Source organism: Sander lucioperca, chromosome 10 (genome assembly GCF_008315115.2).
Source record: "Sander lucioperca isolate FBNREF2018 chromosome 10, SLUC_FBN_1.2, whole genome shotgun sequence".
In the NCBI taxonomy this organism is placed as follows: domain Eukaryota; kingdom Metazoa; phylum Chordata; class Actinopteri; order Perciformes; family Percidae; genus Sander; species Sander lucioperca.
In genome coordinates, this window is record NC_050182.1 from 9,114,632 (window position 1) to 9,137,785 (window position 23,154).

The 23,154-nt window shown below is 45.1% G+C and overlaps 1 protein-coding gene and 1 pseudogene across 2 annotated transcripts in view; both read left to right on the forward strand.

The window, feature by feature from the left end:
* pnp4b (purine nucleoside phosphorylase 4b) overlaps positions 1–11,441 on the forward strand; it is a 35,447-nt gene extending 24,006 nt beyond the window's left edge. Inside the window, exons 2-8 of one of the 2 annotated variants that reach the window (XM_031311347.2) lie at positions 3,935–4,107; positions 5,120–5,223; positions 5,457–5,632; positions 7,340–7,390; positions 8,586–8,725; positions 8,985–9,064; positions 10,169–11,441. In XM_031311347.2, the coding sequence (XP_031167207.1) occupies positions 3,935–4,107; positions 5,120–5,223; positions 5,457–5,632; positions 7,340–7,390; positions 8,586–8,725; positions 8,985–9,064; positions 10,169–10,309 (865 nt within the window). In that variant the 3' untranslated portion in view covers positions 10,310–11,441. Of the gene's footprint in view, positions 1–3,934; positions 4,108–5,119; positions 5,224–5,456; positions 5,633–7,339; positions 7,391–8,534; positions 8,726–8,984; positions 9,065–10,168 lie in introns of both variants that reach the window. The other variant, XM_031311345.2, reaches the window with a different exon arrangement.
* Positions 11,442–12,555: 1,114 nt separating this feature from the next.
* Positions 12,556–21,223, forward strand: LOC116058510 (annotated as a pseudogene).
* The last annotated feature ends 1,931 nt before the right edge of the window (positions 21,224–23,154 follow it).

Here is a 23,154-nt window from a genome sequence, read left to right on the forward strand (position 1 = left end):
CTACACATTACACACTACACACTACACACTACACACTACACACTACACATTACACACTACACACTACACACTACACACTACACATTACACATTACACACTACACACTACACATTACACATTACACACTACACACTACACATTACACACTACACACTACACACTACACACTACACACTACACATTACACATTACACACTACACACTACACACTACACACTACACATTACACATTACACACTACACACTACACACTACACACTACACACTACACATTACACACTACACACTACACACTACACATTACACACTACACACTACACACTACACACTACACACTACACATTACACATTACACACTACACACTACACACTACACACTACACACTACACATTACACATTACACACTACACACTACACACTACACATTACACACTACACACTACACACTACACACTACACACTACACACTACACATTACACATTACACACTACACACTACACACTACACACTACACACTACACACTACACACTACACACACTACACACTACACACACTACGGCCACACTACACACTACACACTACACACTACACATTACACATTACACACTACACACTACACACTACACACTACACATTACACACTACACACTACACACTACACACTACACACTACACATTACACATTACACACTACACACTACACACTACACACTACACATTACACATTACACACTACACACTACACACTACACACTACACACTACACACTACACACTACACACTACACATTACACACTACACACTACACACTACACACTACACACTACACACTACACACTACACATTACACACTACACACTACACATTACACATTACACACTACACACTACACACTACACACTACACACTACACACTACACACTACACACTACACACTACACATTACACACTACACACTACACACTACACACTACACACTACACACTACACACTACACATTACACACTACACACTACACACTACACACTACACATTACACATTACACACTACACACTACACACTACACATTACACACTACACACTACACACTACACACTACACACTACACACTACACACTACACATTACACATTACACACTACACACTACACACTACACATTACACACTACACACTACACACTACACACTACACACTACACACTACACATTACACACTACACACTACACACTACACACTACACACTACACACTACACACACTGCGCTCAGCGAGGAGCGGGTCGATGGAAGATGAGAAAAGTCTCTCTGCATGTTCTGCAGTGTTAGTTTAGTTTGCTGTCACATTACTCATTTCAATTCATTTCAATTCAGTTTTATTTATAGTATCAAATTATAACAATAGTTATCTCGAGACACTTTACAGATAGAGTAGGTCTAGACCACACTCTATAATTTACAAAGCCTACAAAGAGCAAGCATTCAGTGCGACAGTGGCTAGAAAAAACTCCCTTTTAGGAGAAACCTCGGCAGTGGCAATAAGTCACAATAAAGATAATGGAACAGTGACTACAAATGGTGGTCGCAGTAGTTCATGGCCTAGCAGGGCACTGCAGGGCGTTACAGGATGTAGCAGGGAGTGCAGCAGGAGCACGGCGACAGCTGCAACCATGATCTTGGTGTCATCCTAATCCAAGGAAACATGCTGGGCGAAAGAAAAACATAAGAACTCCAGGGGAAAAAACATAAGGACTCTGAGGAATAAGCTCCCCAGACTAGACATAGTAGTTGTAGTAGTTCATGGCATAGAAGGACGTAGCAGAGCATAGCAGGACGCAGCAGGACACTGCAGAGCATAGCGGGACGTAGCAGGACGTAGCAGAGCATAGCAGGACGCAGCAGGACACTGCAGAGCATAGCGGGACGTAGCAGGACGTAGCAGAGCATAGCAGGACGTAGCAGGACGTAGCAGAGCATAGCAGGACGTAGCAGGACACTGCAGAGCATAGCAGGACGTAGCAGGACGTAGCAGAGTATAGCAGGACGTAGCAGGACGTAGCAGAGCGTAGCAGGACGTAGCAGAGCGTAGCAGGACGTAGCAGGATGTAGCAAAGCATAGCGGGACGTAGCAGAGCATAACAGGACGTAGCAGGATGTAGCATAGCACTGCAGAGCATAGCAGAGCATAGCAGGACGCAGCAGGACACTGCAGAGCATAGCGGGACGTAGCAGGACGTAGCAGAGCATAGCAGGACGTAGCAGGACGTAGCAGAGCATAGCAGGACGTAGCAGGACACTGCAGAGCATAGCAGGACGTAGCAGGACGTAGCAGAGTATAGCAGGACGTAGCAGGACGTAGCAGAGCGTAGCAGAGCGTAGCAGGACGTAGCAGGATGTAGCAAAGCATAGCGGGACGTAGCAGAGCATAACAGGACGTAGCAGGATGTAGCATAGCACTGCAGAGCATAGCAGAGCATAGCAGGACGCAGCAGGACACTGCAGAGCATAGCGGGACGTAGCAGGACGTAGCAGAGCATAGCAGGACGTAGCAGAGCATAGCAGGACGTAGCAGGACGTAGCAGAGCATAGCAGGACGTAGCAGAGCATAGCAGGACGAGGCAGGACGTAGCAGAGCATAGCAGGACATAGCAGGACACTGCAGAGCATAGCAGGACGTAGCAGGACGTAGCAGGACGTAGCAGAGTATAGCAGGACGTAGCAGGACGTAGCAGGACATAGCAGAGCGTAGCAGGACGTAGCAGAGCGTAGCAGGACGTAGCAGGATGTAGCAAAGCATAGCGGAACATAGCAGAGCATAACAGGACGTAGCAGGATGTAGCAGAGCACTGCAGAGCATAGCAGAGCATAGCAGGACGCAGCAGGACACTGCAGAGCATAGCAGGACGTAGCAGGACGTAGCAGGACGTAGCAGAGCATAGCAGGACGTAGCAGGACACTGCAGAGCATAGCGGGACGTAGCAGGACGTAGCAGGACGTAGCAGAGCGTAGCAGGACGTAGCAGGACACTGCAGAGCATAGCAGGACGTAGCAGAGCATAGCAGGACGTAGCAGGATGTAGCAGGGCACTGCAGAGCGTAGCAGGACGTAGCAGGACACTGCAGAGCATAACGGGACATTGCAGGACGTAGTAGGACATAGCAGGACGTAGCAGAGCATAGCAGGACGTAGCAGGATGTAGCAGAGCACTGCAGAGCATAGCAGGATGTAGCAGGATGTAGCAGGATGTAGCAGGGCATAGCAGGATGTAGCAGGGCACCGCAGAGCGTAGCAGGACGTAGCAGGGCACTGCAGGGCGTTACAGGATGTAGCAGGGCACAGCAGGACATAGCAGGACGTAGCAGGACATAGCAGGACATAGCAGGACGTAGCAGGGCACAGCAGGACATAGCAGGACGTAGCAGGACGTAGCAGGACACAGCAGGACATAGCAGGACGTAGCAGGACGTAGCAGGACACAGCAGGACATAGCAGGACGTAGCAGGGCACAGCAGGACATAGCAGGACGTAGCAGGACACAGCAGAGGTTCTCAAACCCGTATTTCTGAATACCGAATATCCAAAGTGAAAGTTCTGTCACATAAATATGTTGTTGCGGATCATTGCACATTTGAGCGACCAAGCAGCTTCTTGTTTACATTCAACATGGCGGCCACCAAAGGTCAGCACCCGTTGATGCCGCTGTCGCTGCTACGTCACCCAGATCGTTTGGTTTGGTTTGGTTGATCTGATTGGTTGAAGGACTATCCAATTGCGGCCAGAGTCATTTGAACTATGCCCGTTGGTCCCACCTCTTGTGCAGTAGAAAATCTAGAGCAGACTCCCCAGACTAATGTTCAGTCTGAAAAGATGGAGCTTGGTCTGCTGATAGCCAGACTAATATATATATATAAATAGATATTGTCCTCCCCTCAGCTGCTGCTCCTTCGAGGACTACAAACTGACCCATGAGTGGCTTCTAAACCACACCAGTCACCGTCCCAAGGTGGCGGTGATCTGCGGGTCAGGACTCGGTCTGCTGGCCGACAGAGCCGCCAACAAACAGATCTTCAGGTACCAGGACATCCCCAACTTCCCCGTCAGCACAGGTGAGTCAAGGCCCGCCCACTGCAGACACTGTCCTGTTTCTTTGTGATATGTCTCTCTGTGTCTCAGTCCTGTTTCTTTGTGATATAATGTCTGTCGCGGCCTCTGGGCGGTGGAAGGAGCACTTTGAGGAACTCCTAAATCCGACTAATATGCCCTCTATGGTAGAGGCAGAGCTGGAGGATGATGGGGGATTGTCGTCAATTTCCCTGGCGGAAGTCACTGATGTAGTCAAACAACTCCACAGTGGCAAAGCCCCAGGGATTGATGAGATCCGTCCAGAAATGCTTAAAGCTCTGGGTGTGGAGGGGTTGTCTTGGTTGACACGCCTCTTCAACATTGCATGGAAGTCTGGGACGGTGCCAAAGGAGTAGCAGACCGGTGTGGTGGTTCCCCTTTTCAAAAAGGGGGACCAGAGGGTGCCAATTGCAGGGGTATCACACTTCTCAGCCTCCCTGGTAAAGTCTACTCCAAGGTGCTGGAAAGGAGGGTTTGGAAAGAACAAGATCCAGGGTACAAGCAGCCAAAATGGGTTTCCTCAGGAGGGTAGCTGGCGTCTCCCTTAGAGATAGGGTGAGAAGCTCAGTCATCCGTGAGGAGCTCGGAGTAGAGCCGCTGCTCCTTCACGTCGAAAGGAGCCAGTTGAGGTGGTTCCGGTATCTGGTAAGGATGCCCCCTGGGCGCCTCCCTAGGGAGGTGTTCCAGGCACGTCCAGCTGGGAGGAGGCCTCGGGGAAGACCCAGGACTAGGTGGAGGGATTATATCTCCAACCTGGCCTGGGAACGCCTCGGGATCCCCCAGTCGGAGCTGGTTAATGTGGCTCTAGAAAGGGAAGTTTGGGGTCCCCTGCTGGAGCTGCTCCCCCCACGACCCGACACTGGATAAAGAACGAAGACGAAGATGGATGGATAATGTCTGTCTCTGTCTCTCAGTCCTGTTTCTTTATGATATAATGTCTCTCTTTGTCTCTCAGTCCTGTTTCTTTGTGATATAATGTCTGTCTTTGTCTCTCAGTGGAGGGTCATGAAGGCTGTCTGGTGTTTGGGACCATCGAGGACACTTCCTGTGTCTTCATGCAGGGTCACTTCCACCTGTACGAAGGTTACTCGCTCTGTCAGGTCAGATAAAATATAGTCAAACACGTTTATTTTACACCTGCTTTGGCAGAAACTCCCATCATAACGTCTACGACCACTCTCTACCTGTCTGTCTCCCTGCCTGTCTCCCTGTCTCACTGCCTGTCTGTCTGTCTCCCTGCCTGTCTGTCTGCCTGCCTGTCTCCCTGCCTGTCTCCCTGTCTCCCTGCCTGTCTGTCTGTCTCCCTGCCTGTCTGTCTGCCTGCCTGTCTCAGGTCACGTTCCCTGTGAGGATCTTTAAGTTGATGGGCGTGGAGTCTGTGCTGGTGACCAACGCCTCCGGAGGAATCTGTCCCGACTTCAAAGTCGGCGACATCATGATCATCAAAGACCACATCAACCTGCCGGGATTCGCCGGACAACACCCGCTGTGTGGACCCAACGACGAGCGGTGAGACAGTCAGACAGACAGAGAGACGGACAGACAGACAGACAGACAGGCAGGCAGGGAGACAGACAGACAGACAGACAGACAGACAGGCAGGGAGACAGGGAGACATGGAGACAGACAGGCAGGGAGGGAGACAGGGAGACAGACAGACAGACAGACAGACAGACAGGCAGGGAGACAGGGAGACAGGGAGACAGGGAGATGACATCATGATCATCAAAGACCACATCAACCTGACAACACCCGCTGTGTGGACCCAACGACGAGCAGTGAGGCAGTCAGACAGACAGACAGACAGGGAGACAGGCAGGCAGACAGACAGACAGACAGACAGACAGGCAGGCAGGGAGACAGTGAGACAGACAGACAGGCAGGGAGACAGGCAGACAGGGAGACAGACAGGGAGACATGCAGACAGGGAGACAGACCAGACAGGGAGACAGGAAGATGTCAGATACTGTCTGTAGTTTGGGATCCTATTCTCCTGCCTGTCTGTATGTCTGTCTGCCTGTCTGTCTGTCAGTTTTTCTGTCTGCCTCTCTGTCTAGCTGTCTACATGTCTTTATTTTTGGGATCCGGTTCCCCTGTATGTCTTTCTGTCTGTCTACCTGTCTGTCTCTAGTTTTGGGATACGGTTCCCCTGCCTGTCTGTATATCTGTCTACCTGTCTGTCTGACTACCTGTCTGACTACCTGTATGCCTGACTACCTGTCTGACTACCTGTCTCTAGTTTTAGGATACGGTTCCCCTGTATGTCTGTCTGTCTGTCTGACTACCTGTCTGTCTGTCTGTCTGTCTGTCTGACTACCTGTCTGTCTACCTGTCTGACTACCTGTCTGTCTACCTGTCTGTCTACCTATCGTTTTGGGATACGGTTCCCCTGTATGTCTGTCTACCTGTCTTTCTGTCTCTAGCTGTCTACATGTCTTTATTTTTGGGATCCGGTTCCCCTGTATGTCTTTCTGTCTGTCTGACTACCTGTCTGTCTACCTGTCTGACTACCTCTCTGTCTACCTGTCTGTCTCTAGTTTTGGGATACGGTTCACCGGCCTGTCTGTCTACCTGTCTGACTACCTGTCTGTCTACCTGTCTGACTACCTGTCTGTCTGTCTTTAGTTTTGGGGTATGGTTCCCCTGTCTGTCTGTCTACCTGCCTGACTACCTGTCTGTCTACCTGTCTGACTATCTGTCTGTCTGTCATTAGTTTTGGGATATGGTTCCCCTGTCTGTCTCACTACCTGTCTGTCTGACTACCTGTCTGTCTGTCTCTAGTTTTGGGTTACGGTTCCCCTGTCTGTCTGTCTACCTGTCTGTCTACCTACCTATCTTACTACCTGTCTGTCTACCGGTCTGTCTACCTGTCTGTCTGATTACCTGTCTGTCTGTCTGTCTGTCTGACTACCTGTCTGTCTCTAGTTTTGGGATACGGTTCCCCTGTCTCTCTGACTACCTGTCTGTCTGACTACCTGTGTGTCTACCTGTAGTTTTGGGATACGGTTCCCCTGTTTGTCTGACCACCTGTCTGACTACCTGTCTGTCTGTCTCTAGTTTTGGGATACGGTTCCCCTGTATGGCTGATGCCTACAGTAAGGACCTGAGGCGTCTGGCTGTGGAGGTCTGCTCCGAGCTCTGACTACCTGTCTGTCTGTCTGTCTACCTGTCTGTTTACCTGTCTGACTACCTGTCTGTCTACCTGTCTGTCTCTAGTTTCGGGATACGGTTCCCCTGTATGTCCGATGCCTACAGTAAGGACCTGAGGCGTCTGGCTGTGGAGTGTCTGCTCTGACTACCTGTCTGACTACCTGTATGTCTGACTACCTGTCTGTCTGTCTACCTGTCTGACTACCTGTCTGTCTGTCTCTAGTTTTGGGATATGGTTCCCCTGTATGTCCGATGCCTATAGTAAGGACCTGAGGCGTCTGGCTGTGGAGTGTCTGCTCTGACTACCTGTCTGTCTACCTGTCTGACTACATGTCTGTCTGTCTACCTGTCTGACTACCTGTCTGTCTGTCTCTAGTTTTGGGATACAGTTTCCCTGTATGTCCGATGCCTACAGTATGGACCTGAGGCGTCTGGCTGTGAAGGTCTGCTCTGAGCTCTAACTACCTGTCTGTCTGACTACCTGTCTGACTACCTGTCTGTCTGACTACATGTCTGTCTGTCTACCTGTCTGACTACCTGTCTGTCTGTCTCTAGTTTTGGGATACGGTTCCCCTGTATGTCTGATGCCTACAGTAAGGATCTGAGGCGTCTGGCCGTGGAGGTCTGCTCTGACTACCTGTCTGTCTGACTACCTGTATGTCTGACTACCTGCCTGTCTGTCTACCTGTCTGTCTGTCTCTAGTTTTGGGATACGGTTCCCCTGTATGTCTGATGCCTACAGTAAGGACCTGAGGCGTCTGGCTGTGAAGGTCTGCTCTGAGCTCTAACTACCTGTCTGTCTGACTACCTGTCTGTCTGTCTACCTGTCTGTCTCTAGTTTTGGGATACGGTTCCCCTGTATGTCTGATGCCTACAGTAAGGACCTGAGGCGTCTGGCTGTGAAGGTCTGCTCTGAGCTCTAACTACCTGTCTGTCTGACTACCTGTCTGTCTGTCTACCTGTCTGTCTCTAGTTTTGGGATATGGTTCCCCTGTATGTCTGATGCCTACAGTAAGGACCTGAGGCGTCTGGCCGTGGAGGTCTGCTCTGACTACCTGTCTGACTACCTGTATGTCTGACTACCTGCCTGTCTGTCTACCTGTCTGTCTGTCTCTAGTTTTGGGATACGGTTCCCCTGTATGTCTGATGCCTACAGTAAGGACCTGAGGCGTCTGGCCGTGGAGGTCTGCTCTGACTACCTGTCTGACTACCTGTATGTCTGACTACCTGCCTGTCTGTCTACCTGTCTGTCTGTCTCTAGTTTTGGGATACGGTTCCCCTGTATGTCTGATGCCTACAGTAAGGACCTGAGGCGTCTGGCTGTGGAGGTGTGCTCTGAGCTCGGCTGCAGTGACTTCATCAGAGAAGGAGTTTACTGTATGGTGAGCGGACCCAACTTTGAAACCATTGCTGAGGCCCGAATGCTGCGAATCCTGGGCTGCGACTCTGTGGGTAAGACAGGCACACAGACAGACAGGCAGGCAGACAGACAGACAGACACAAGGCCCTTCTCAAGGTACCCTAGAAACTCCTGAAGGACCTTTTGAAACTTTAATTTCATTGATTACATTTCATTCAGCACGTTGAGAGAGATCAGAGCAAGACTTTTCAAGCCGTACGTTTTCTCGGATCAGAACATGTTGCAGTTAAAGTGAAGGTGAAATGTCTAAATAATGTGAACATGTGTCGTTTCACACTCTGGCCTTCTCAGGGATGAGTACGGTTCCTGAAGTGACGGTGGCGAAGCACTGTGGACTCAGAGTCCTTGGACTGTCCCTCATCACCAACAAGGTCAGTTATTAAAATAATCAACATGACATCATGACTTTGCGTACTTTCTTAAGCCAAGTGGCGTGTTACTTGTACGCAGTTTGAGCTGTCCACGTGTATGTCTACGCTGTATACAGCGGACGTAAACATACACGCCACGTGCCATGTTATAGCGTAAACATACATGCCCACTTTCTAAAGCCAAGTGGCTTTTTGAGCATTTTTAGCTCCCTTTCATACTACTCGCTACAGCGTCAATTCACACGCAATCACAAAGTAACGTAAGTCAGTAGAGGCCAAACTGCGTTGATAAACACGCTAAAAAGCCAGTATGCGTCTGGATAACACGCCAGTAATGGCATATGAATTGGAGATAGAGCTGGCACTGCCAAACTGCCCTCTGGAGATAGAGCTGGCTCTGCCAAACTGCCCTCTGGAGATAGAGCTGGCACTGCCAGACTACTATTTATTTATTTATTATTTCAGGACAATGCACATTTGATGAACATGTACAGCAGTACACGTAAAAGTGCCAGATTGTAGCCAGGGGGCTAATTTCCATCTGTAGTCCATTAGGCAGGTTGAAGTTACAATAAAAAGGACAAAAGATATACAGGAGTAACATTTGTTATATAAAACAAGGAGAAACAGGACAGTTCATTAGTAAGCTCTCCTGGGCTGATAGGGTACAGCATGATAGACCCATGTGATGCTGGTCTCGTCGACCACGTCACTTTGTTTTTCTTTTTTTTCAACATTTTGTTGTTCTTTTTCGACACTTTGTCACTTTACCCGATGTTTTTGTCAATTTTTATCCAGCAATTTTTTTTATGTTTTTGTCAAATTTTTTTCTCGCGTTTTTGAATCTTTTGTCAACATATTTGTCATTTTCGTTTCTTCAAATACGATCAAATTAAATAAAACACCCAAATTCAATGAAAGTAGTGACCTGATCATGTATTTAACTTGTGAAGAGTAATGGGCGTATGGAACCATCCACGTTAGTTTCTTTGATAGTTTTGAAATAGAAACTTTGTAAAGAATGGGTCAGATGTGACACGAGGACCACAGGAGTCCCTGTTAACCCGGCCTTAAACGCTGACGTACCTGTGTGTCGTGCTGCAGGTGTCTCTGGACTACAGTCGGGAGGAGAAGGTGAACCACGAGGAGGTTCTCCAGATCAGTAAGATGAGGGCGGAGGTTCTGCAGAAACTGGTCACCATGTTGATCTCTCGCTGCCAGCAGCAGAGCATCAACACCCACTGACCGGCCGACCGAGCCAACCTGACTGGAGCCTGAAATGGGCCGGTTTTGTCGAAGACTGTTCCCCAGTCGATATGTGTTTCCCCATACCTAAACAAGGGTGTGACTTTAGGTTCAACCTTGGGGGGGTTCAGATCTCCACTTTTGACCAAAATTTAAATTTTGAACATCAAACACTTCTGCATTCTGGTAAACTTTTCTGCATCAAGTTATGGTGCAAATGTCTTTGGGTTTTGGGGAGGGAGTACACTTGCCAGCTTTGATTATTGATGGGGTTCAATAATTACACTTATGCCTAAACCTAAACCAAACCTAGTCCCTAACCCTGAGTACGGAGGGCGGTACCACACATTTTAACCAGGGGGTGGGGGGGGGGCACTATTTGACTTGGAAACAGACTTTGACACAACACCGGTACATCTGATTTATGAGTACTCTTACTCTTTTGATTTCTGTGTCTTAATTGGTTGCATGTTTTCATAGAAAAGGAGCTTCACACATAACCTCATCACAGCTGAATATTTCATAAGTAAATGGTTCTTGATTTGGGTGGTCATTACTTTTAAAAGTGTTGTCATTCTAGTTCTTCAAGTAAATTATTGCACACCTGAGGTAACTTTAATCAACTAAAGCGTAATTTCCTACAAAAAAGAGGCCAGTGTAAATGCAGCATGGCCACAACGGCTGCTGAGCATAACTGTTAAATGTCAAGCCCTGAATGTATGTAATAACAAGCAATATTAAGGGATTATTTACTAATATATGTGTATAAATGTAAATAAATCCAAGACACATTCCATGATCATGTCATGCAACTGCTGAATTAGGGTATTGGCACCTTTTCCAATCCAATTGGCACCTTTTTTGGACCAATTTGCATCTTTTTGGACACCTTTTTTGGACTAATTGGCACCTTTTTTGGACCAAATGGCACCTTTTTTGAATCAATTTAGCCACTGACCATTGATGTAATCACTGTGTAATATCTGACTGTAACTGTTCTGTCCGTGTTGTCTGTTGTTGGACGGCAGTGAGTCTGTAACTCTGTTAAAGTTTTACGCAGCTGTTGTGTTTCAGCTCTTAACTTCACATAAAACTGCCCTTTAAATGATTAAACACAAACTGAGAGATGAAACCTTTCCTTTATCTGGAACCCCTCCACCTATCCATCCACCTATCCATCCATCCATCCATCCATCTGTTTGAGAGTAAATTAAGGTTTTATCATATTTACAGGATAATATCCAGAATATGAACTGATGATTTTAGGGCAGTGGTGGCCTAGGGGTTAAGGAAGCAAACTTGTGACCGGTTCAATCCCCAGGCCGGCAGGATAAAACGCTGGGTGGGGAAAGTGAATGAGCAGCGTTTGTCCCTCCCTCACTACCCACAGCCCAGACATAGAGACAGACCCTAACCCATTCTGGTCATCCTATATTATATACAAAAACCTGCGTGCAGACATAGCTGTAGACTATACAACTTTTTTAGTTGTTTAAGATTATGCAAAATAGTGCTAGGTGCAGATGTGTATGTAATTTGAAACACAAATGACTGAAATAAGCAACTTAAGCAGATCCAGATTCAGAGTGTCTAAGACATACAGCCACAGATCCAATGGTACAACCACAAAGTCTATCACCAATCTTTACCACGAGTTGTTCAGGTCCCAATCAGCCTATGCTCGAACACGGTGTTCGTTATGGCCAATTCAGTCCTAGGTGTTATGTTTCTAGGACCCCGCTCAGAGTCGCCAAAAGGTCAGGTACTCTAAACAGCCTTCTTCTTAGGAACTCATAGCAACATAGAGATGACCCTCTCCAACCCAGTCTCACGGCAGTTCGTGTAAATGTCACGTTATTTTTAATCTATTGATACGTGTTCACGGGGACGTTTTTCTCATTTTTTACGTGGTGGCCAGCACAAAATACCCTACGGGGAAAGAACGCCTCACACGCCGGGAGATATGCCGGGAGACGCGCGACAATAACGGGATGGTTTAGGAAAAACACTACAGGGAAAGGAGCCCTCACACGCCGGGAGACGGCCGTGGGGGACGTGCAACAATAACGGGACGGGGCACCTCACACGCCGGGAGACGGCCACTGGGGACGCACCACAATAACGGGATGGCGGGGGATGCGCCACAATAACGGGATGGCGGGGGACGCGCCACAATAACGGGATGGCGGTGGACGCGCCACAATAACGGGATGGCGGAGGTTGGGTTTAGGAAAAACACTACACGCCGGGAGACGGCCGCTGTAAATAAATATATGGAAAATATGCTTCCTATTGAAATACATTACTTCACATTTTCGTGCTGGCCACCACGTAAAAAATTAGAAAAACGTCCTCGTTAACACTTATCAATAGATTAAAATAACGTGACATTTACACAAACTGCCATTAGACCAGGCTGCCCTCTCATTCTTCAGGGATACTCCAAACCAGCAGCACTCAGACAGCTTCTTAGTCCCACACCCACCTGACTCCTCTCCGTGGGCAGTGGCTCCATATCCTTCTTTCAGGATGTGTCCCACTGAGCCCCATGAGTCAAGGCCTGGCCACTAAATGCTCGCCGGCGAGCTTCCCTTCTAGGCCTGGCTCCACTATGGGGGACAATGGTTTAACGTTCAGTGTTATTGTGTGTTATTAATGTATGTATTATTACACAGTGGCTACTGTTCAGGAAAACTTACATAGTCTCACTGAAACTGACTTTAAACAGAACTGTTTTCATCGGGGAGGGCCTCTTTATGATTAATAAAATGTTAAATTTCTAATATGGCTTAATTAAAAATAAATGCCATTATCTTGTTCTCATATTCTGGAACGTTTGACTTAAAAGTCTTCATTTTTCTTTTGGTTAATCAGAGTTCTTGAGTAATTATTGGCCCTGTTATTGTACATTCATGCATTTTTTGCCAAGACAAACAGATGCTGGAGGTTAAATTCCATTGCAAAATACAACTAACCACAGCTGGTGTGACATTAACAGTCCATTAGAGCAGAAGGCTCAGTCACACAGAGGTAAACGTATTGCAGACATGGGACGGATCTACTGTTTTTTATGGTAAGCTTGGTCTAATTGTTTTACCTTCATGTTGCATGTTTGAGTGTAGTTTAGTTTCATGAATTTCTATCTTGAAAAGAAATTGCAGAATACCCATGTGTGGAACTACACTACAGCACTGTCTGTGAGCAGTATATGTTTGATTATGTGACACATTTCCTAAAAGTACCATGTAGAAAACTAAATAATAGTATGTGGTTGCAAAAGTTAAAAATGAGTGTGTCACTGTGTTTGCTCATTTTCTGTTAGCATCAACTTTGAACTTGCACCTTAGTGCCAACTTTCTCTGTTTGCACAATTTCAGGTTTCTCTTTTTGTCAGTGAGTTTTTGCTGGCTGCTGCCCAACCCTGTTTCTGCAATACATGGAGAGGTCCGGTCCCCTCAGTACCCCCGGCCTTACCTTCCCAACCTGCTGAGGCAATGGGACATCTGGGTTCCCGAGGGCTACCTGATCCAGCTGTCCCTAACACATCTGGATATTAAAGCTTCTTCAGGCTGCTATCAAGACTCTCTGACGGTCAGAGTCATATAAAAACATAATATTATACAATATCCCAAACAATATAATAGTGCTTTTGCACTCAAATGCAGAATCCAAATTTTAGTCTAATATTTATTACTTCACTTTGACAAGTTATTGATGACCTGCACAAATTGAGTTCTTGAATTGGATCCATGGACTCCATCAGTTTTCTTCATCAACTACAAATCATTGCAGGGTAATTCTTATTGTGTATCAGTCTGGTCATGCTAATTGATTTACATTAACCTGAGAGAATGGCAATTATTTGAACTCAAAGTGGCTGTTTGGACTTGTTGAGGACTTTCGCCGCTTATATCCACAATCTCCCCAAACCTGGGTTTTTGCTTTGGTGAGAACTGTGGCCAAGCAAGCCTGAAAGGCCTCCTACATCAACTAGAAAGCTTTCTTCACAGGCTGGTATCCACCAGTGGGTTCTAAGGCTGCTGCCACGACAGGCACCAACGACCTTCTGACCACAATTCAGCAGCCACCTTTACAATAGAAGCTTTGAACAGGACCCACTAGGACTCCATGCACGAAATCCGTCTGGAAGTGGAAGTTAAGACTTTGTGTCAGGGGTCTCAGTTAGACACTCCTAATTACCCTCACTGCATGTTTGGGTTTACTGAGTCTATTTCTCAGCCTTTCCTGCCATCGTCTGGTACCACCAGTGCCTTGGTAGCTAATGTGTGAACCAACTTTAGGTATATTTTGCACCGAGTCACTTTACTGACTGACTCTTATCCATGTGTGATACTGTAACATTAGTTAAGCATTTAAACTGAAGGCCAAGCCTGACTGTCAGGGAGTGCCTTGTCATAATCTGTGGTCTGTTTTACTTGTTACACTTTTCAGGTTCTCTATGATCAAAATGTCTTGGGGAAGTTTTGTGGCCAGGAAAAATCAACTGATCACCCGAGCAAAGAGCCGATCCTTTCTCAAGGCAACAAACTGACTGTCATATTCCAGACAAGTGACTTCAATCCAAAACTCCAACAGCACATTGGCTTCTCTGCTACCTACAAGGCAATAGGTACAGCTTTTCTGGTCACTCCATCTTCTCTACAGTGTGATATGTCCTCCAACCTTTAAGAGAAAATTCACCTTAAAATATAAGTAACAGGGTGCTTTTGGTCGCTACGATTAATATCAACAAACCTATGTATTTCTTTAAGCTCGAAATAAAAGCATCACAACATTCAAGAATCCATCAGTGAATTCACCATGACTGCTGTTATTGTGTCCTGGGATCAATCATCAAGCAGCTCCGAGATTTGCCTCTAATATGATGTTATAACAGTCTTGATCTTGATCAGCTTAAGATGAGACTCCTTTAAATTCATAAATTAAAAATAAGCCAAACAACAGTATAATTTTAGATAAATAACTTAGGTTACATTACACTTTAGTAGGTACTCCCTTTACCAGTGTTGTGCCTGAACGCGTTCATTGAACGATAGTTCATGAACTCGTTCATATTTTGGGTGAACGTGAACTGAACGTGCTGCATTACTGCCTGATGAACGTTACTGTCAACCCGTTCATTCTGGTGTCTATGAACGGCACGCTCTCTCAGTTTAACTTCGTTCAACAGGGTGCCAGATTTCTATAGAGCCTTCCAGGCGAAAACCTGGCTAAAACACACCGTAAACAGGCCTAAATATGTAGCGGAAAAAACACCCAATCTGGCAACACCAGCCACAAGTGTCTCACCACCGCATGCGTCATCAAATCAAAAAGCAGCAAGGAGGCAACAAGGGGGCAAGCTTCGCTTCAGAGCTCGTACCTCCTATGGCTCCATGTTGATGCTACCAAGCCATCAGCTCCCGTTAGCATCCCATTGACTGCCATTCATTCTGACGTCACTTTGACAGAGAATAACTTTACATCTGAAGAGTTTAAAGACTCTATTTGTCCGTTGTTTATTTCTAAAGAAACACGACAATGTATAAAAGGCTCCATTACCTTGTAGCTCACGTTATGGCTCCGTAGCAGACGTTTTTATAAAAATAGGCTAACGATTGGGTCATAACCACGAGACTTACTGTCTCATAGTAGAGGAATTACCGTATAGTACAGGAGAAGCTCTCAGGCAGTTTGGACTTCCATTAGCTGTTTAAGTTTAATTACTAATGTTAACTATCATTTTAGTGATCAATAATTAGCCTGTGTCTATGTTATCTCCTTACATATACCTACGCTCTCCGTCTCTGCTAGATTGGGAATGATTGAGATTTCTCTTGGCACAGCTACCAGAAGACTTCCAACTTTCAGACAGGTTGCTCACGTCACATCTACGTCTTCAAGCTCAGTTGGAGGCTGCTCAGTAACGCTCAGCCATCACCGGGAAAGAGACTTCACTGGTCTCCGTCCAGAGACACGGGACCTGCTGCTCCATTATATATACTGTCTATGGGAGGCGACGAAGCAGCATGGAGGCGTCGTATGATCATTTAAACGAGTTTTATAACAAGCTCGGTGAGGATGGGAAACATCTTACATTTCTGTGCAAACTTTGCCTGCCGGCTTTCAAAAAGAAAATCCTCACTTCAGTCCCATCCACAGCAGACCTGAAACGGCACATTGAGCTGAAGCAACATATGGAAATAAAGAACTATGAACTAGTGCACTTTTGGAACTGTGAACTTAGTTCAAAATGTTGAAATATGTACTATGAACTGAACTAGTTCATTTTAAAATGTGTGAACTGAACTTTGAACTAGTTCATGTAGGAAGTGAACTTTTCCCAACACTGGCCTTTACTGACCTTGTCATCATCAGACTTGGATGAGTGTTCCCGACCAGTCCCTGGAGATGGCTCCGGTCCTCTCTGCTCTCAGATCTGTGTCAACACCCCTGGTTCTTACCGCTGCTCCTGTCACCATGGTTACAAACTTCAGTTAGACCAGCACACATGTCTGAGTAAGTATCGTATAGTGAATTCACGCGTCTTCGTATGCAACCTTTCTGTGTGTCATCCTGTGAAGCTCAGTACCTACCAGTGTTGGTCATCTTACTTTAAAAAAGTTATTAGTTACAGTTACAAATTACTTCTCCCAAAAAGTAATTGAGTTAGTAACCCAGTTACCACATTGTAAAAGTAATTAGTTACTCAGAAAAGTAACTGTGACGTTATTTTTTATGTTCTATAACGCTATTACGTTCTATAACATCTTTAACGTCAGAGATGTTTATATTAACTGATAGAAGAATAAAAACACTATATACAGTATTTCAGAACATTTGGCATAGCGTGCATGTTACATAAACATTCTTGCCTTTAATTTCGATGAGGGAGAAGTAGTGCCGGTACTTCCAGTTGGAGAACGCTACCTTTGAATTTCCCTGTCTCGTCGCCATTGTCACTGTCTTGTGTTTAGTGGTAGTCAGAGCGTGCAGTGAGACAGCGTGCAGTGAGACAGCGTGCAGTGAGACAGCGTGAGCAGGGCGTCCGCCCACCCAGCCAATCATCCCCCCCCCCCCCCCCCCCTCCTGCTCTCTCCAGGCAGCTGATGTGGAGCCAAAGCCTGACACCTCGCGCTTCATTCAACCAAATTGTAGTAACGCGCCACTTTACATTCTCACTAACGATAACGGCGTTGCAACAATGGGAAAAGTAATTAGATTACTCCGTTACTGAAAAAATAACTCTGTTACTAACGCCGTTATACTTAAACACCGTTACTCCCAACACTGGTAGCTGCAGTATGGATGAACTCCTCAAGCTCTTCTTGCTATAATAATACTAGCCTTTGCCCCTTGTTTAGTGTCCTGCGGTGGTTGTATATTTGACAAGAATAAGGGACATCTGGCCAGTCCGAGATACCCTCACCCCTCACCACCTTTGCTGTCCTGCTCATACATCATCACTGTGGAGCCCACCTTAACTGTGATTCTCAACTTTACTGACAACTTCCACATAGATAGCATGGACACTGACCAAGGTCCCAGCTGTGTACGTCACTGGCTGCAGGTATTGGCAACGGGCTTCCTTGCAACAAATGACAATATGAAGAGGGCTATTCTGATATACCTCCGTTTATGTAAATACAATTTTTACAACTACTCCCCTCGTAGGTGAGCATACCAGACAGAGAGCCCACGAAGCTGTGTGGTGGAAAGAGTCCAGGCCTGATAGCTACAAACTCTAACACTGTGAGACTGGACTACCACACGGATGTTGAAGGCCTGAGTGGCGGCTGGAGCCTGGACTACAGCACATACAGTGAGCGACAAATGGAGAGAAACAGTAACAGTAACAATCGGTAACAATCATACACAATCACATATCTGATTCATGTTTGGTTGTCATGTCCATTCCAGAAGTCAAATGTCCATTTCAGGGGAATGTGTGTCTAAACTGAATATTTGGACAGAGTTTACATCTATGTAACCTGTGACCAAGGACACAAGATGACGATGGTTTGATGGTTTTTCTTTAACTGGTCCTTGTTTTGTTCTTGTGCAGTGATTGATTGTGGAGAACCTGAACCTTTGCTGAATGGAGGGGTGGTCTTCCTGTCTGCCTTTCAGTATCAGTACCGTTCTGTCATTCAGTATCACTGTAATGAACCATTTTACACCCTCCCTGGTGGCGTTAATGGTGAGATATTTAGATATTATTTAGGGCTGTCAAACTATTTTTTTTTTTAATCGCTGAATTTCTATAGTTAATCGCGATTAATCGCATGTTTTATCACATGAATAAAATTCTAAATTTTGCATTTCAGATCAGTTTTTAAGTCCATATTAACAATGGAAAGCCATTCTTACCAGTGGATCTTGATTGGGAATCAAATGAATGCAAAGAAAGTGACTTTATGAACTTGATTTTCAGATTTGTATTTGTAATTATTTATTTACTGTAAACAAAAGAATAACGTGTGAATCTGTCATTATTGCACCATTCCTCCAAGTCCCTAACCTAACTGAGATGTAACACTAACACTCTGCTTCTAAAGTACAAATTAAATGGTCCAAAAACCAGATGCCACAGCAGGACATTGGTAACCTTTACGTTTCTCTAATAAGGAATGTAACAATTCTCCTGGACAGAAAGGGGGGACAATGTCCCAAATGACAAAAACAGTCAAAACGATACAAACAACCCAGTCCTAAAACCGTATGCTGATATCCAGAGTCCATCTAGTGTTTAGTAACTCCTAAATAATGTTGATTCCTCCCTGACGTCCAGTGATCACCGGTTAATGAGACAGAGTTTGGACTCTGCAGCAGTTCCAGTGTGGCTGCTTTCTCCGTGTGTGGTGAGACTACCGTCCCCCTCCACAACTTTGTAAAAGTCAACTTTCCATTCAGAATCTTATTGGCATCCATTTCAGCGTCTCGCGCTCGCCATCCACTCAAAACGTAACGTTAGCGAACGTTAGCCTACTACTCTTTGGCCGGCTCCAAGCCCAAACTAGTGTGTGCGGCGTGCCTGTTGTTTAGTTTCTGGTCTAGCTAGATCCGGTGTGGTGTTGTAGTTTTTTTAACGTTACTAGTTGTTGCAACAGCATGTGAAAAAAACTACAAAGTTAGGCCAAAAAGAACGTTAATCTCGAGATTAAAAAATTGACGCCGTTAAAATGGGTTTGCGTTAACGTTGTTAATAACGCGTTTAACTGACAGCACTACTGTTTTTACAAAAATATAATTAGTAAAAATTTACATTTTTGATTTAGCTTAACTAAAAATATCTTGTCTTATCTTGTTCCCTCTGGTCTTCAGTGACTTTCACCTGTGAAGCAGACAGAAAGTGGAGATCCAACCTCAACGATGTCACTCCAACATGTATACCTGGTATTATAACCCTGTGATATCTAATCCAGGATGCTTGAATTTAAACATTAAGTCTATGTCTGTGTGAACCTAGTTTATATCTGTCTCATCCAGTCTGTGGCAAGCCCACAAAACTCCTCTCTGCCTATCAGAGGATCATTGGAGGCAGTGACGCTCCAGACCAGACCATCCCCTGGCAAGTGCTGCTGAATGTAGATGGGTCAAGAGGAGGAGGCATGGTGATAGGAGACCGCTGGATTATGACTGCAGCTACTAGCGTAACACATCATGGAAAACTAGTGTCAAATGAGACTGTGCGAGTAAGTGTTCTGCTACAGGTGTTATCTGTGTGTTTTTGAACACTATTTGATATTTATTTCCTCCCATGCTGTTGATTCGCAGATGTATATGGGCCATGCTAATATTAAATCCATGATGGACTCTCCTGTGTATGCTGCCTCAATCCACGTTCATCCTGAATACAACAACCCCAATCACGTAGACTACAACCATGACATTGCCTTGATCAAACTGCAAGATCACATTCAACTCATCCATCATGCCAATATGTTTGCCAGCAGAGGGTGCCACATACGTCACTGGCGCAATGGGGTAAAGAAATAACTTCCATTTCATGATGCTATATAATCTGTTGTATATGATATTTATTTATGTTCTTTGTTTTTAGTTTTAGTTTAAAGTCCTTTTACCTTGCATTTATATCTTCTTTTTCCCCTTGCTGTGATAACATGTGAAAGTTGACCAGCTTCTATACAGTGCACCATGAAGGTCTCTTTTGCATTTTTTTTTCAGACTGGTGTCAGGCTTTGGCATTACTGAAATTGGCGGCCGACGGATTTTAACAAATAGGCTGAATTATGTGCAACTACCTGTGGTGGAGCAGGAGACATGCAGTAAATCAATCACTTTGTTGAAGAAGACAAGGGACAATATTCCAAGTCTGTCAAATAACATGTTCTGTGCTGGGGTCCCTGAAGGTGGGCAGGACTGCTGCTCCGGTGACAGTGGAGGCGCCTACGCCCTAAGAGACAACGGAAGGTTCTGGGCTGCTGGGATTGTCAGCTGGGGGGTTGACTGTGGAAAGCCAGGAACATATGGAGTCTATACCAGAGTCACCAACTACGTGGACTGGATCCACAAGACTATGCAGGAGAACTGAAATTTATAATTACATACAATAAATAAATAAATAGAGTCTTTCCACAATGTTAATGTATATGTCACAAAAGAAGCTATAAATAAAGATGATTTTCCAGTGCAATGTACAATGATGAAGTGCAATCATGATTAGATCCATTTCTAAACTTCCTAAAATTACTGAATGAATGTCATACTAATTGTAAAGTCATAGCATTGCATTTAAAACTGTCAAAGCAATTTTTAATAAAGTAACAATACCGACTTAACCAAAATATGGGTTTCTTTCAACCAAGTTGCCCAAAAATAATTTGGATGCATGGATGTACATTGTATGGAAGCGATACAACATTCTTCGGAGGTAAAAGTAATGATTACTTCCATTGGATTTTGGGTGTTTTATTCAATTTTATAGCATTTGAACACAAATGTTTAAATGGTTTCCAAACAGTCTCCTGACTAAACTTTGACATAAACAGTGGTTCACTCAGCATCTTCTGATCTTAACTTAATTAGTCAAAATAATTCATCATTTCTGATTTTTTAAACTCAAAAAGTAGCTGGCACCGTCAGACACCGCCTACCAAGAGCCTGGGTCTGTTCCAGGTTTCTTCCTAAAAGGGAGTTCTTCCTCACCACTGTCACACTGAATGCTCTTGGGGGAATTACTGTAATTGTTGGGTCTTTGTAAATTATAGAGTGTGGTCTAGACCTACTCTATCTGTAAAGTGTCTCGAGATAACTCTTGTTATGATTTGATACTATAAATAAAATTGAATTGAATTGAATACAATACAAGATCGTATTCTGAACGAGCCGCCATGACAGTCTGGCTTTGAATTTCTGGAGAAACCAGACCCACGTGATGCGTTCGTCCAATCAGCTGCCGGTTTTCATTTTTGGGCGACAATCCAGATTAGCGGTGCCTGCTTGACGATAGTGAGATGGAGGGTGTTTGGCGGTTGTTAAGCTCGGACTGACAGCGGTCGGATGGATGAGACGAGTGGAGGAAGTGTGGAGGCGGTTGGTGGCAAATGGACTGGGAATGGTCAGGAGGTTGCAAGAGGAAGTGATGTTTCAGGACGTGAATATGAGGGAATGGAAGAAAGCGGGAGTTGTGGACCATGGATGGCAACTAGGGGTAAAAAGCAAAAAAAAAAAAGGATAAAGCAAAGTCTAGTGATGAGGAGGAGAGATGTACTGTAGCTGAAAGATGTAAAGCGGAGTACAAAGTGTTTGTGAAATTGATTCGAGAGGGATCTACATTTGATGAATGGAGTCCTATACAACTAACTAAAGCACTACATAAGGAGTTTGGTGAGATAAGGAGCGCTAAAAAGCTGAGAAATGGACGTCTACTGATTACATGTAAGGATGAAGAACAGCAAAGAAATGCAATCAATCAAAATGTATTTATATAGCAAGGTGCTTTACATCAGGAGCCAAGTACAAAACAACACATACAATAGAAAAAGAATGAAGCATATAACAATAAAATCAGAGAAGGCTGCAAAGAAACAGGAGAGTGAACTTGTCACACCACTACTACGTATTAAAAGCCAGCCTAAACAAATAGGTTTTTAGTTTAGACCTAAAAAGAGCCACATCTTTAATCGTCCGAATATCAGGGGTAACTTGTTCCAGAGTCTCGGGGCAGCAACTTCAAAAGCCTGATCACCAATGACCGGTTGTGCTCACGCAAAGTTAAAATTTTGGACAAATACTCCGGGGCCAGGCCATTTAATGCCTTGAAAACAAACAATAAGATCTTAAAATCTATTCTAAAACGCACAGGGAGCCAATGTAGGGTGTAGAGAACAGGAGTGATGTGTGCACGTCTAGATGTATTTGTTAAAAAGCGAGCAGCAGCATTTTGAACAAGTTGAAGGCGAGAGATGGAGGTCTGATTCAATCAAAGTTAATAAAATAAATGGTAAAGGAGTCAAGTGTACGGTTGTGTTTGACAAGAAACTTGTAAAGGGAGTAATTTCAGGGATCCTGTTAAGAGAATCAGTGGATGATGTTAAAGAAAGCATAATAATGTCAAGGTAAAGGAAGCAAAGCGACTGAAAGCGAGACGAGATGGAGTCATAACCGAGAGCCTCTCAACATTTGAAGAAGATAAACTTCCTGAGAGGGTATTCGTAGGCAGTGTTGGGAAGGATACTTTCAAAACGTATTCCGTTACAGAATACACAATACATGCCCAAAAATGTAATTTGTAACATATTCTGTTGCATTACTCAATCTGAGTAACGTATTCTGAATACTTGGATTACTTCTACATTGAATTGTATTTTATAAGTGTAGGA